Source organism: Struthio camelus, chromosome 10, assembly GCF_040807025.1.
Source record: "Struthio camelus isolate bStrCam1 chromosome 10, bStrCam1.hap1, whole genome shotgun sequence".
NCBI lineage: Eukaryota > Metazoa > Chordata > Aves > Struthioniformes > Struthionidae > Struthio > Struthio camelus.
The window spans coordinates 20666431-20679447 of NC_090951.1; the positions used below are offsets into that span (position 1 = coordinate 20666431).

The window sequence follows — 13017 nt, forward strand, 5'->3', positions numbered from 1 at the left end:
GCACCCCCCGCCCGCGCGGCGCCGCGCCGTGCGGCTGCCCCGCCCTTTTGTGCTCAGCTGGCTCCCTCCGATTGGGCCCTCTCGCCCGGCCCCGCCGAGCCGACCAACCAACTACAACTCCCGGCAGCCTTGCGGCGACGGGCGCGCCGCGCCACGTGACGCGCCGCGCGGCGTCGCTCCTCCCGTCAAGGGCAGGGGCGCGGGTCACGAGGAAGCTGTTGGTGCCGCCGACGTCACCCGCGGAACGCCGCGTGAGAGAGACCAAGTGTGGGAAACGGCGGAGGGGGCGGGGGGAGGGGAGGGGAGGGGAGGGAGGCCGCCCGGGGGCACGGCGGCGGGGCGGGGCCGGCGGGCGCGCGGGGCGGGGCGGCGCGGGGGCGGCGCGCGCCGGGGCCCGTAGTAGGCGCCCTCCCCCCCTGACTGACAGAAGGCGCCTGGGCAGGGAGCTCGCGCTGGGGCCGCCGCTGCCGCCTCCCGCCGCCTCCCGCCGCGCGCGCCCCTCGCGCCCCCTCCCCCGCGGCGCCCCCCGGTGTTATGAGGCGGCCCTGAGGGGCGGCGGCGGGGAGCCCGGCTCAGCCCAGCCCAGCCCGGCGGCGCGGCGCGGCCCGGCAGGGCGACGCGAGGTCTCGCTGGGCTTCGCCGGCCAAACCCATGACTGCGGCAAACTGCGGCGCCACCGACGAGTTCGACTTCAGGCTGATCTTCGGGGAGGACGGGCAGCCGGGCCCCGGGCCGCCGCTGGGGCCTGCAGGTGCGTTCCCCCGCCGCCGGGTCACGGTCTTTCCCCTCCCACCGCCCCGCGGGGGGGGCTCGGCTTCCTGTTTTCCTCCGAGTAAGGCGAGGGCGGGGAGGGGGGGAGCTGCCGCCTGCCCCGCCGCCGCCGCCCGCGGGAGCCGGGGGGGGAGGGAGGCGCCGTCCCTCCCCCGTGAGGCCGCCGCCGCCACCGCTTCCCTCAGGACAAGCGCGTCGGCCAGAGCTTGGGCGGGAGGAGCCGCCCCGGGGCTCGGCGGCTCCGTTGTGGGGGGAGGGGGGTCGGGTCGGGGTCCCGGTGGCCGCCCGGGCCGGGCCTCGGCGCCCCGCGGGGCTCCGGGCGGGTCGGCGGAGCCTGTTAGCGGGGCAGCGCCGCCGTTAACCGCGGCGTTGGGCGTAACGAGGTCGGTAACGTGGGAGCTGGGACAGGGAGTCGTCGGGGCTGCTGAGATCCAGAGAGCTGACCCAACTTTATCCGTCTGTGTAAAGCGTCGTAGTTAACGGCAGTGTAATTTTTTAAACTCTTCTGTGCGTGTACGCGTATCTGCGTGAAGTCTTGCGCGTCAAGATACGGCAACGGTTTGGTTCCTGTGATGTGTATTCCAGCGGCGTTTAGCGTTTCGGTTTTATTCTGTTTTGTCGTGTTGGGGGAGAATAAAATTGCATTCCTTTAAACAGCAGAAAATAAAAGTGTTCTCTGCAAATTGTCGTGCGTGGAACGAATGAGAACCAGCCGTGCGGTGCGTGGCTGTACCACGGTTCGATGGCAGTATGCTGCTTTTCTGGCAACTTGAAATAAGTTTTAGGTGGTAATGCACACTATCTTAAGGTTAAATGGCTAGGTGATAAGATAGGTCTGAAACACGACTGTATCCAGGCTAAAAGATGCAGCCATGTTGTTTTGTTCTCTTACTTGGTTGTGTGCATAAGTGGATTAGAAAAAGAAAAAATTTTTTTTGATACAGTCAGTATATAGTCCCGTGTGAACGCTCACGATTCATTTCTAAAAACATCTTTAACTATTATGATCCTGAGATTTAGCTTGCAGATTCCTTTGAAGAAGGGGAGATTTTACTTTCTGGTTTTCCAACTTAGTGGAATAAACAGGAGTAATAAAAGAACAGATCATGCCTTTTGGAAGGGGACCTGACTTCTGCTAGCCAAAATAAATGTATTGCAGTGCCGTATGAACAGGATGCTTACAAGTCAAAGGAGAAACACTGGGGAACATTAATAGATTACAACAAAAATAATTGCAGTCCCTCAACTTCTGTTTGTGATCCTTTTCACCTAAAGTGAATAATCGAAACTAGGCTACTCAGTCAATGATAGATGAGAATGAGAAAACAAGTTGTTCGGAAAAATAGAAATACTACTCAATTCACATTTATAACATTGGTATTTTGGTAGCGTTCCTTAAAAAATAGTTCAGATATTACTCTGACTAGAGAAATTTTTGTGCTTGGCAAGTTAAAATTTTTTTAAGGTGTGTTTGTAAACCTGATATTTGGATTGTGAGCTGATCCATTTGCCGTAGCTGTGATTAAGAACTAAATCCTACATTCACATGCATAACTTCATAATTTCAGTATTTTGTGAAATACTTGAGACGATCTGGCCTGCTGTGCAAAGGTGTGGTCTTGAGGTGGAAGGGTTAGAATAGGCCTCTGCTTCCAAGTATTCTCTTAAAAGGTGTGCCACAGTTTAGCTGTTAATTCTGCCTGGGTATTTTACCTTTTAAGATCTAGATTCTATATAGGAGGACTCATGCTGGAAATCTTGTGTTTCCCCCTCTTCCAAGTATATTAGTTAGATGAACAAAAGTTATTACACCTCCCTAAAGCCAATTTCATAATCCTGTCCAACTTGTTGCTGTTGTCAGTTGGGCAGCAAAATAAATGCAGGAGTACTTTTTTTTTAACGTATGCTGATAGTAAAACGTATAGGTGATAGGGAAAGTTACCTAATTTGAAGTAAATAATATTTAAATTACCAAGTTTTCCATGATCATGGGGAACACTTGATGACAAACCCATAGGCTTTGCGAAGTATCTCTGCACATGTTTGGGATGAGGATCGCCATCTGTGTGAAAGAAGTGTCCGATACTAGCTAATCATGGAAATAACATGGAAATCTACATTAACACTTTATTTTACCTAGCTGAGACTACTGTAGTGTTGTGAGGATTTTATTCTGTTATGAGCATACTTACATATATATTTATATTATTTTTAAATGTATTTTTAATCAAAACCGAAAGTGACCTGTTTCTTCATTTTGTTTAGCATACTTTTATTTTCTGTAGTACTAAGAAAATGCTAATCCAAGTCTGTAGATCATCTTTTTTTGTGACATAAAAAAGGCAGTAAGAGAAATTGAACCAACTTTTATTACACAGAATACTTTCTCTGTTGTTCATAAGGTACTAGAACTAACAGACTCCTTAGTTTTGTGCTAAATGGCAGGAATTGAGACTAACGTTCTCCAGTGGTGCTTGTGTGCTTGATCCAAACAGTGCAGTTTCTGTTGAGGAGGGGTACACATGAAAGATGGTTAAAAGTCCATAGTCTAACACTGCAGTCTGTGCAGCATGTTTCACTTGAAATCAAAGGCATTGCCCATTTGATATAGCTTGTCAAATGAAATAAGAATTTGCTGAGGTGGTCACTAAATATGAAATTGTCAAAACCTTTTGAGATACTTTGAAATGGGAGTTAGGCACTAAGCACCTTTTGAAAATATCTGGCTAGCGTTTAAAATATCTGTGATGAAATGGGCCAAAGATCTCTTGTCCTCTCATAATTTTATGTTCTTGTCCCTCACTACTCACAACAGGTGATAGAGCTCCATGTACAGGTGAGCGTCATCTTTCTCTGGCAAAATAATTCAAGTCTTCAGCGCTCTAAGGTAGTGTTATAGAGCGCTCTGAAGTGAACCAAATGTCTGATACGTTCTTTCTTGCTAAACTGTTTTGTTTAGCAAGAAAGCAGCATCTGATTGCATCTTGGCGCATTATACCAATTGTGTTTGAAATGGCAAAATAGGCATTTGAATCACAGTACTGTTGAGTTCTCGTACAGTCTAGTAAAATAGATTGTCATGTAACTAACTTTGGAAATTAATGCATGTGAGGTGCCACCTGTTTGGATATTTTAATGAAGGGATTTTTGAGATATACTGTGTAACACTTGAATAATGGAATACTCTTCTTTCCTCTGCCTCCCTCTGCTGTATTTCTCCCCTGCCACACACCATTTTGCAGTATAATTTTGGGAAAATTTGCTTAGAATGTATTAGCTATTAAGCAAGTAATTGTCATATGGCTTTCACAATTGTTAAAAACCCTGTTGTGGATGAGGCATGCAGTTTACGTGCCAAGCTGTGCAAAAATGAAGCAAATACAAAGTGCTGTGATTGCTTCTTTAGCTGAATTTTTTTAAGGGTTCATCCCCTATTATTAGGGATGCAGTTCTACAAGATAAGGGCCTTTAAAGAATTCAGGGTGTGCAGTACTGAGCTGCAAATTCAGGATCTTGCAAGGTTCTGTAACATCCAAAATTATTGCTTGTTGGTATATGGAATGAGGACTGACTTAAATTGAGAGGCTGCAAGTGGTTCAGTATCCAGCAAATGAATTCTTTAATTATTGAGGGAAGTTTGACAGATGAGTTGTTGATAGTGCAGTTCAGAACCTTGTTTAAAGCTTTCCTGTTGTTTCTGACAGTCTTCTAAGAGGGAGACACAGGAGAATGTCCTGTAAACTAGTAGAATAGTGCAGTACCTGGAATTCCCCCCACCTCCTCCCCATCAGCCTTTATTCTTTGATTATCAGCTAGGGAAGGAGAAAATCATACTACATGTTTACTTTCAACTTAAGTAATTAACTTACTTGGATTTGGTTTTTTTTTTTTTTGTTTTCCCCAAATATGAGTGCTTTAAAAGTACAGATAATTTTACACTTTCCAAAGTAAAAATTTATCTTCCTTGGAATTCTTGTTCATAATGTCTGTTTTATTTACTTAAAGTGAAAAGATGTTTTTGATATTTCCTGTGACTTAGTATCTGATTAAGTAATACTGTTTAGCGACCTTCTTACTGATGAATTATATCTCACAGTCTTTCTTACCTCCTGAAAAGATAACAGGTATTTATGTCCCAATTCTGTGATGAATTTAGTGACAAGTCAAAACCTTTTTGCGAGCTAGAGCCCCTTTCTGGATGAGGATAAGGACTATATGTCTGGATTTGGAGTTATAGTTTATTTGGGAAAAAAAAATTTCTCTCTTGAGGTTTTTTTCCTCTTACTTCGATTCATTAGCTTACTGTTTCAAGGTTGTTGCTCAGTTTCTAGATTTAAATATGCATTTTAGTATTGTGACCATCAAAGTGATACCTGAGCTTTTCTTTTGAAGCTTTCAGTATCTGGCCTTCTTCCTCTATTAGTGTCTCTGAGATACTTGGGCTGCTCAGCAGTTACCTCCTGTCCCTGTGTTAAGTGCTTTGAAGAGATGACCAGCACTCAATTTTTCCTCAGTGACTAGGCAGAGTTCTCAGTAGCAAAAGTTTGCGCTGTATATGCGTCATTTAATTTAGATATGTACTAAGACTCTTACAATTGATGGCTTGTACTGAAATGCCACCATAATATTAGTGTTCGTAGCCTTGCCCTGATCATTAATATCTGAAGTGTCCCTCTTCACTTCTTAAATTTGTATTCCTAAGATCTTTGCTGTCAGAGTTGTTGGTAGAGAGTAGAAAACGAGCTTAACTATTCACAGAAGTCTGCAGTGAATGCTTGAACTTTTTGTTCTTTTCCCTAAGATGGTGAATGAGGTAGGCATAATAAGAAAGTCGAGTTGTAGTAGGGAAGAAAGCAGTCTCCTAATTAGATTGAGTGGAAAACTTAGGGCAGAATGCTCGCAATAACCGGTGCCCACGAGGTGTGAGCTGACTAAGGGTTGCTCTCGCTGAAAGTTGTTATCATACACCTCTGATCCGTAGCTGCTACAGAGTTTGCTTTCCTTAGCTAAGTAAGAGCAACCCTGACGGATGATCTTCTGATGTCTTTTTAAGAGAGCAGTCTGCACATCTGTACAAGTTTGCCTGGAGTTTTTCCTTGTTAAGGTCTTTTCATTCTCTCTAGATCGGATTGTCTATATACGTGTCTAGGGGAGAAGGCACTTGCATAAGATGATAACTTTGTGGTTAATATATATATTTGAGCGATCCATGTAATTATAGCTGTCCTTGCTGGTCTGTAAACGTTTGCTATACAAAAGAGAGCTCATGCACATTAAGACTAGGATCAACTGGTACCACTATAAGTAATGAATGAACGAGTTGCTTGAATCTGTATCTTCCTCTAGAAATAAATGATGCTTTAACAATTGGATGTGATTTTTTGTTTTTGTATTTTTTTTTATTAAGCACAAAATGTAATAGGAACCACCACTTGAGCAAACTTAGTTACCGTCGTCATTTTATTTTATGGCCTGCTAGAAGGATGCTGGTATCTTTTCACATGAAAGAATGACATACAGGGAGACAATGCAAATCAGTCATAGGCTGTGGTTATATTATCTGCTGATGGAGGGGAGGGGGGGGAAAACCGAACAGCTGCATCTGACCAAAAATAGAGGGTTTGTGACAAGAAGCTTGTGACTTCAAGACAACTTACAGAGGTATGGAGGAAGAACCAAAGGAAAATATGTGCTAAGGTAAATGCTTATCAATGAAGTTGGAGCTGCCTGGCTGTTAAAGGTTACATAGCTATGGCTGAAGCCTGGTAATCCTGGGAAGTTGACATGTTCAGATGTGTTACATTCTTTCCCATTACTCTGGCTAAATGAAGTTTTTCCTGTTTGGAAAAGCTTGACCAGGATGAAGCCATTTGTCAGAATTCAAACTGTCTTATAGGCTGTTGCAAGGCAGTTGCACCTGATCTAATGTCATAACTTCTATGGTTTGGCATATGGTTCCTGGGTCATTACATAGCATCATTGCATTGAGACTTGACGCTGATACAGAGATTTGCAAAAGAGCACTTGTTTGACAAAATATCACTTATTTTGTCCATTTGTATGTGCATATTACCCTTTGTCCCCCTCCCTCCCATCTGAATAATGGGCACACTGTAGCACGAAAGCAGATGCTGAGAGTTGATATGTGGGAGATGGGCAGGGTACAAGTTATTTATGCAGATGCCTCTATCTTATGGATTTCTGAAAAATAGAAATAAACTGTCTTTCTTAAAAGAAAAAGAAGTTCTCTGCTTAAACGTGGTCATTTTCATTTTGTTTGTGTTCTACAGCTGCAAATGGATGTTTGTATGTCACCGAAGGAGTAGCCACATAAGTAATGTTGTTGTTGAACCAGTGAGAAAGGAGAGTAGATTGCGCCTTGCTCAATAGTAAGCAGCAGTTTGGCGGTTCACAGCAATAACGTAAATAAGGGAGCTGTTGGCTAAAGCTGCCCTAGTGGGCCAGGGAAGTACATAGAGCAGACTTGGCAGTAAGCCCAGCCTGTAAAACAACATCCAAGTCCTTGCATTTGTCCAGGCATGCCAAGTGGGGTTCAAATGACAGTGGAATTTAAGATGAGTGAAATGATCAGTAAGGCTAAGTAAAATTGCAAAGCGGGAGCAAGTTTATTGACAAGCCAACCTGCTATTCTACCTTTAGAACATCAATCTGTATAAGTATGTTTGTGAAATACTGGCAAAATAGGCATAATAGTTGACTTTAACAACTGTTAAAGTCATTCAGGTAAGGTCAGTTTAGGTGTGAGGAACTGCAGAAGTGATCAGTGAGCAGGCTTTTGGTCTGTGTTGTGAGCTACACATCTCACGAGTTAACAGAACAGCTGAACTTAATCATTTACGTGGCTGTTCTGATTAAATGTCTCGGTGGCATTGAATGTTTCTGGTTACTTTGCAGACAAAGAAGGATAGGTGCAATAGAAGAGAAGATATTTCTGTTGGTTTTGTTTGGAAGATCCAGTCTCCTTTTTTATATATACTTGGGGGAAGGGAAGAAGAATCAGCTTTCTGGGAATCTGGCTGCAGACTAATGATCTATCAACAGTATATTCATAGAAATGAAGTCTGTTTTTTTTTTTAGTTTATTTTTTCTTAAAGGAGAAACAAAAAGCTGCATTTGAGGCTGCACACAAGACATTTTGTAGATGGAAATGTGAGCAGGTACAAATTTATCACCCCAAAAATGTATAATCGTATTGTTCATATTAACATTTAAATTAATAGCAAATTATTATTGAAAGAATGGTGTGTCAGACTGCATTTTGAAGATTAGTCAGCACTTGAAAAAGCGAGAGATATTTTTAATATAGCAAAATAATTGATGGAAGGAGCTAGGTTTTTTTTTGTTGTTGTTTTTAACAGGTTGTGGGGTTTATATATGAAAGTTTGAAAATATTCCTCTTTGGAATTACTTTTGGGTTCAAACTTAGTTCTTGGCATTTTCTTTAATATGAGCTTCTTCAGGATTGCAGAAGGCAGGTAACTTTGAATTCACTAAATCAACCAGAATCTTCATGTTTTAGGAGCTATAATCTTTCCTTTTTTTGGAACCAATGCTGTGAATAATGGTTTTCTAATCCTTGATTTTTTTTTGTTTGTTTTTAAATATTTTATGTTGTTTTGGGTTAGCGGAAAAATGGGGAGACCACTTACATGTAAATCAGTGATAACCAGCATTTGTACTATGCTGGAGAGGGAATGCTGATTGTGAGTAGTCCTAGTTGGGATGTCAACTAAAAGTGTTAACCTCCAGCTACACTGTTTTGCAGTTTTGCAAGGTAACCTTTTGTGTCTTTATACTGTTAAAGAACCCCAAATCCAAAACCAGAATTACAAGCTGGTAACAAATCCAGGTTGCATTTGTTAGTGGCAATGGTTCACTGCTTTTGGTGACTGGAAAATGGGCTATAATAATGACCTACCATGATTTATAGCTACTTAGATGTATCTTAAATGAAATGCTTTCTATTAGTTGTTCCTTAATCAAAGACAAAAACGAGCTGAGGAGATGGAGTAACAGTGTGATTACAGAAGGTTTTAGCAGTGTCATTTGGGATAACTTCTCAAGAGACGAGGCCACAAGAGAGCGTGTGTGGTTTAATGCAGAGAAGCAAAGAAGAAAATCTGTCCACGTTTTTTGTATTTTGCATAGCAGCTTTAAGTTAGGTCAGAGTTTCTATATTTCATCAGTGTAACTTGTCAGCAAATGCAATTATTTTTCAGATCGCTTAGCTTTTTTGTTTCTTGGGGCAGGTTTTGTTTGTTTTGAGCTGATTTGGTGCGGTATCTGCTGGAGCCCCTACTCCCATTGGGATAAATTCAAGTTGTTTAGGGCTCTCTAAAGGGATGCAAAGTTTCAGGGTTTGCCTGTGGTGCAGTTGTGAGGCATGCTAGTAGGGTCTCGTTTGTAGTATTTGAGGGGAACGTTCTGAAAGTGGCTGAAAGACCTGCTTTCCTGCTCTGTTTGACTCTTAACGTGTGAGACATTGCAGAGGGTTTCTTGTCTACTTCAGCCTCCCCTTTTTTTTGCTTGGCTGTTTGTTGTTGCTAGTTCCACATTGATGTGAGCAGCTGAGGAAATGGGAAAGTTTCGGAATATCATTCTGCCTCATGTCAGTCCCTTAACTTAAGCAGCCTTTGAGTTTTGTTCGCATGAACTCTACATTAAAGGTGTATTATAAAATATTTTGACCAAAGTCTGTAATAATAATTGTTTGAGGTACTGAATTAACTATATAGCACCTTTATTACCTTGTCAAATCATTTACTCGACTTCCAGCTCAAGTGACTAGAGTAGAATTGACTGCTGTGGCATGAGGGGGTATGTCCTCTGTTGTGCTGTATGGCAGCTGCAGAAATACAGTGTAGTTTTGCCAAGGTGAAGGGTTCCCAGACTAGTTTGCTCAGATACTACCATTACTAGTTCTGAGCCTCTGTATCATGCTGTGTTTGATAAACAGTAAGAGGCATGCCCCCGTTTCAGTCTCTTCCTCTTACTGTACAACTCAGCCTCTCCCCACTCAACCTTTTTGCCTTTGCATTCTTTTTCCACTCATTTCCACAAAGACCCCAGCCCATGCCACCATATTCTCCTGTAGCTAGGTTATCCATTTTCTTGCATGCTACCACAGCCCTACATCGGCACTCTGATCTTGGAAGCTCAGTTTCTGCTCAGTGCTTGGTTCAGGAAGACTGGAGCAGACTGTAGATCCGGAAGTGTCTCTGTACGGAGCAGCCAGTGGCTGTTAGTAAGCTCATTGGTATTAGAAGCTGATCAGCAGCAGCAAGGGCATCCATGTGGGCAGGTGGGTGAGGATTTCGGTTCAGAGGTGCAGCATGAACCAGAACTTTGAGTAGCTGAAGAACCCTTTATGGAGTCCATTAGTTTTGCCCTGACAAAGGGAAGAGTTGGGTGGTGGAGGAGAAATTGGCCTGCGGTACCAAGAAGCTAGACAAACCTTAGGCTGGCAACTACAGCAGATAATTCCCTTATTCTCCTCAATCACTTGCTGTCTGACATTCTTGCTTGTCTTTACAACCAATCTTCTTCCTATGTTGCAGGTGTAACAGTCCGGTTTCAGAGTGCTCAGTCTTTTCTCAGTTGGTATGTCTACACGTGTCAGATATACTCTGGGACTGCAGGGCTGCAGTCCTTTCGAGAATGCTAGTAACTGATCATATACTATAATGTGCTTCAGGATATACAGCGGCAAATAGGCTGCTAATACTGTGTGTTAGTAACTGTTACATGGAGGTCCTGCCCTTTCAGTTTTGGTAAGAATATCCCCAAAGGCCTTAATGTAGCTTTTAATGCCTCTAAATTGTGGGGTGGTGTTAAGGCGCCTCTCTTTCTTGCACTGAGTATTTAATGGGGCTTCATCAAACTGGAGGGCAATGGCTTCCATTCTCGCTGCTGAGATAACATACAGTAAAGTAGTATACCCTCTTGAATGAGGTACCCACAAACAAAAGAAGAATCTAGAAGAGCCTATAGAATATACAGATTTTTAAAGCAACAGGTACAATCTTATTTTTCTTTTTTAACCCATTATGAATGTTAATGAATGATTCTTAAATAATGAACCACAAGCCTTGAGAAATTTTCATTTCACGTCACCCTCCATAATCAACCAGAAATACTAGGAGAGTTTGAGAAGACTTAGGTATAAACATTGCCTAGTACTTCCGGTTGCTGTTTTCTGTTCTTGTAACTGAACTTAGAATGACTAATTCTTGTTGAAACTTACTGTTACAAGCTCGGTTCTTTACCTGCTTTGTATATGACTGTTTATTAGCACATCTCAAAGCACACTGCTACAAAAGTTCATGAAAAGGTATATTAAAAACAAATAGGAAAAAACTTCTCAACTGAGATCAACTCCATTTGCAACAACTGAAGTACATCATATTCTAAAATGTGCTTATGGCTTAAGCAGATACATTTGCTTTTCATATTTGTTTAGTCTATTTTTCTTATATGCAAAAAAAAAAATTTATGATTGTAATTTCCCTTTTTGGGACTTAATTCTGCTACTTTGGACTGAAACTTGATGTACGTCAAGACAGCCATTCTAGTTTAAATGCATGCCAGGTTATGGCCTAAGGGTTGAGTGTCATGTTACCTGTTTATTTGGTAGTGAAACCACCTGGAGTTCCTGGTTGCTTGTTTTCCTCTCCGCGTCCTAAAGTTTGTCATCCTGTCACTTGTGTACATAGACAGGTGTTTATGCTACTGCACTGTAAATCATACTGCCAAAATGGTCTGGGTAGCTTGTGGGGATCTTTTTTTTCCCCCTCTCCCTTTGTGTGTTAGTGTGTGTGGGAGGGTAGTTGCTGCTGAACAAAACATTATATGTAGTTGCACCCTGGGTGCCAGTCTGTTCGTGTTTTACGCAGTGTCAGTTGTAAACATTTGGCATGTTGTATTATTCTCTTGCTTAAACTAGTGCAGCATCATTACTTCTCTGCAGTTTGTACTGAGGATAGTTAGTTCTCATCCAGACTAGAATTTGGAAAAGATTCACTTTTCACTGTAGAGAAGATTGTTTCTGGAATCCTTGCCGAACACAAGAAAAAGAGTGAAGTTCTCCTGGGCACAGCAGAGCTGCCTTCTAGCATACATGACTGACAGGAGTAAAACTTATTTTTATCCTTTTAAGTAATGTGATATGAACATGAAACAGAGCACAAAACCATTGAGCAAGGAGAACTCCTTCATACAGTGATGTTTGTTGTAAATCATCCTTTCCTGGGACCTGAACTTGTAGTGCTGTTTCATGTGCTGCTAAGCTTGGACTATAAGGATGTGTTTTCCCCCCAAAAATGCCTCCAAAACCCTACCCTAATTGTGTTCACAGTTTATATTTTTAATGCTGTATTTTGTGGCTCATGCTGGTCAGTTATATTCCATATAAACTAATGCATTGCTGTGCTTTTTGGTTTTTTGGGGGTTGATTGTTTTTAAGTTGCCTACTAGAACTGACATTGAAGCTTGCTGTGGAAAGTAGGAAGCTTCTCTAGAAAACTCAGATTGCATGGGAAAACTGCAGTTAAATATCTCATCATAGAGCTTTAGCTTTGATAGAGTACTAAAAAGAAGGCTGATCTGTTGTCTTTTTAACTGCATGAAAAGAAAACTACCACTATTGGATATGTTGGTTCTTTGTGAAGCTTAAGACTCCTCTTCCATCTCGAGAAGTATGAATATGATTTGCAGCAAATTGGTCAAATAACTAAGCTAAAAATGGAGCTGGTTATGCTTTTTGTTCTTATTTACAGGTATTTCTGTGGCATTCTTTAGAGTAGCATTGTGATTGGAAAGAGCTAGTAGTAACTGTCCTAAGAGACCTAAAAAATAGAAGAGGTTGTCATTCTCTTTTTAGAGTTTGGGAATGGAGACGCAGATTATATGACTTGCCTGAGAACACACGTGATGTCTGTGGCAAGGCTCAAGACTTTCCTCATGCTATTTAAAGGGCTTGATTACTGATACTGTTTTCACAGTAGTATTTTTATGAGACCCAGGTCATGTTGCACTTTCTTAGTCCCTCATAACAACTCTTATTGTCAGAACCTGTTTGTTTATGAGATTACAAACCTAGAAGAATAGAGTGGTTTGGATAATTTTGGCACAGGGCTTGTGCTCAGATGTTTGATAATAATTGACCTTCCTTCTGTGGAGAAATCTGGCTCACTGCACAGCTGCACGTATGCATGTGCCAGTACATTG

At 42.3% G+C, this 13017-nt stretch overlaps 1 protein-coding gene across 2 annotated transcripts in view; it reads left to right on the plus strand.

Moving 5' to 3' along the window:
* The first annotated feature begins 509 nt into the window (after positions 1–509).
* Positions 510–13017, plus strand: part of NFATC3 (nuclear factor of activated T cells 3) — a 78207-nt gene continuing 65699 nt past the window's right edge. For both annotated transcript variants that reach the window (XM_068955440.1, XM_068955441.1), the window contains exon 1: positions 510–751. In XM_068955440.1, coding sequence (XP_068811541.1) covers positions 652–751 — 100 coding nt within the window. In that variant the 5' untranslated portion in view covers positions 510–651. The remainder of the gene's footprint in view (positions 752–13017) is intronic.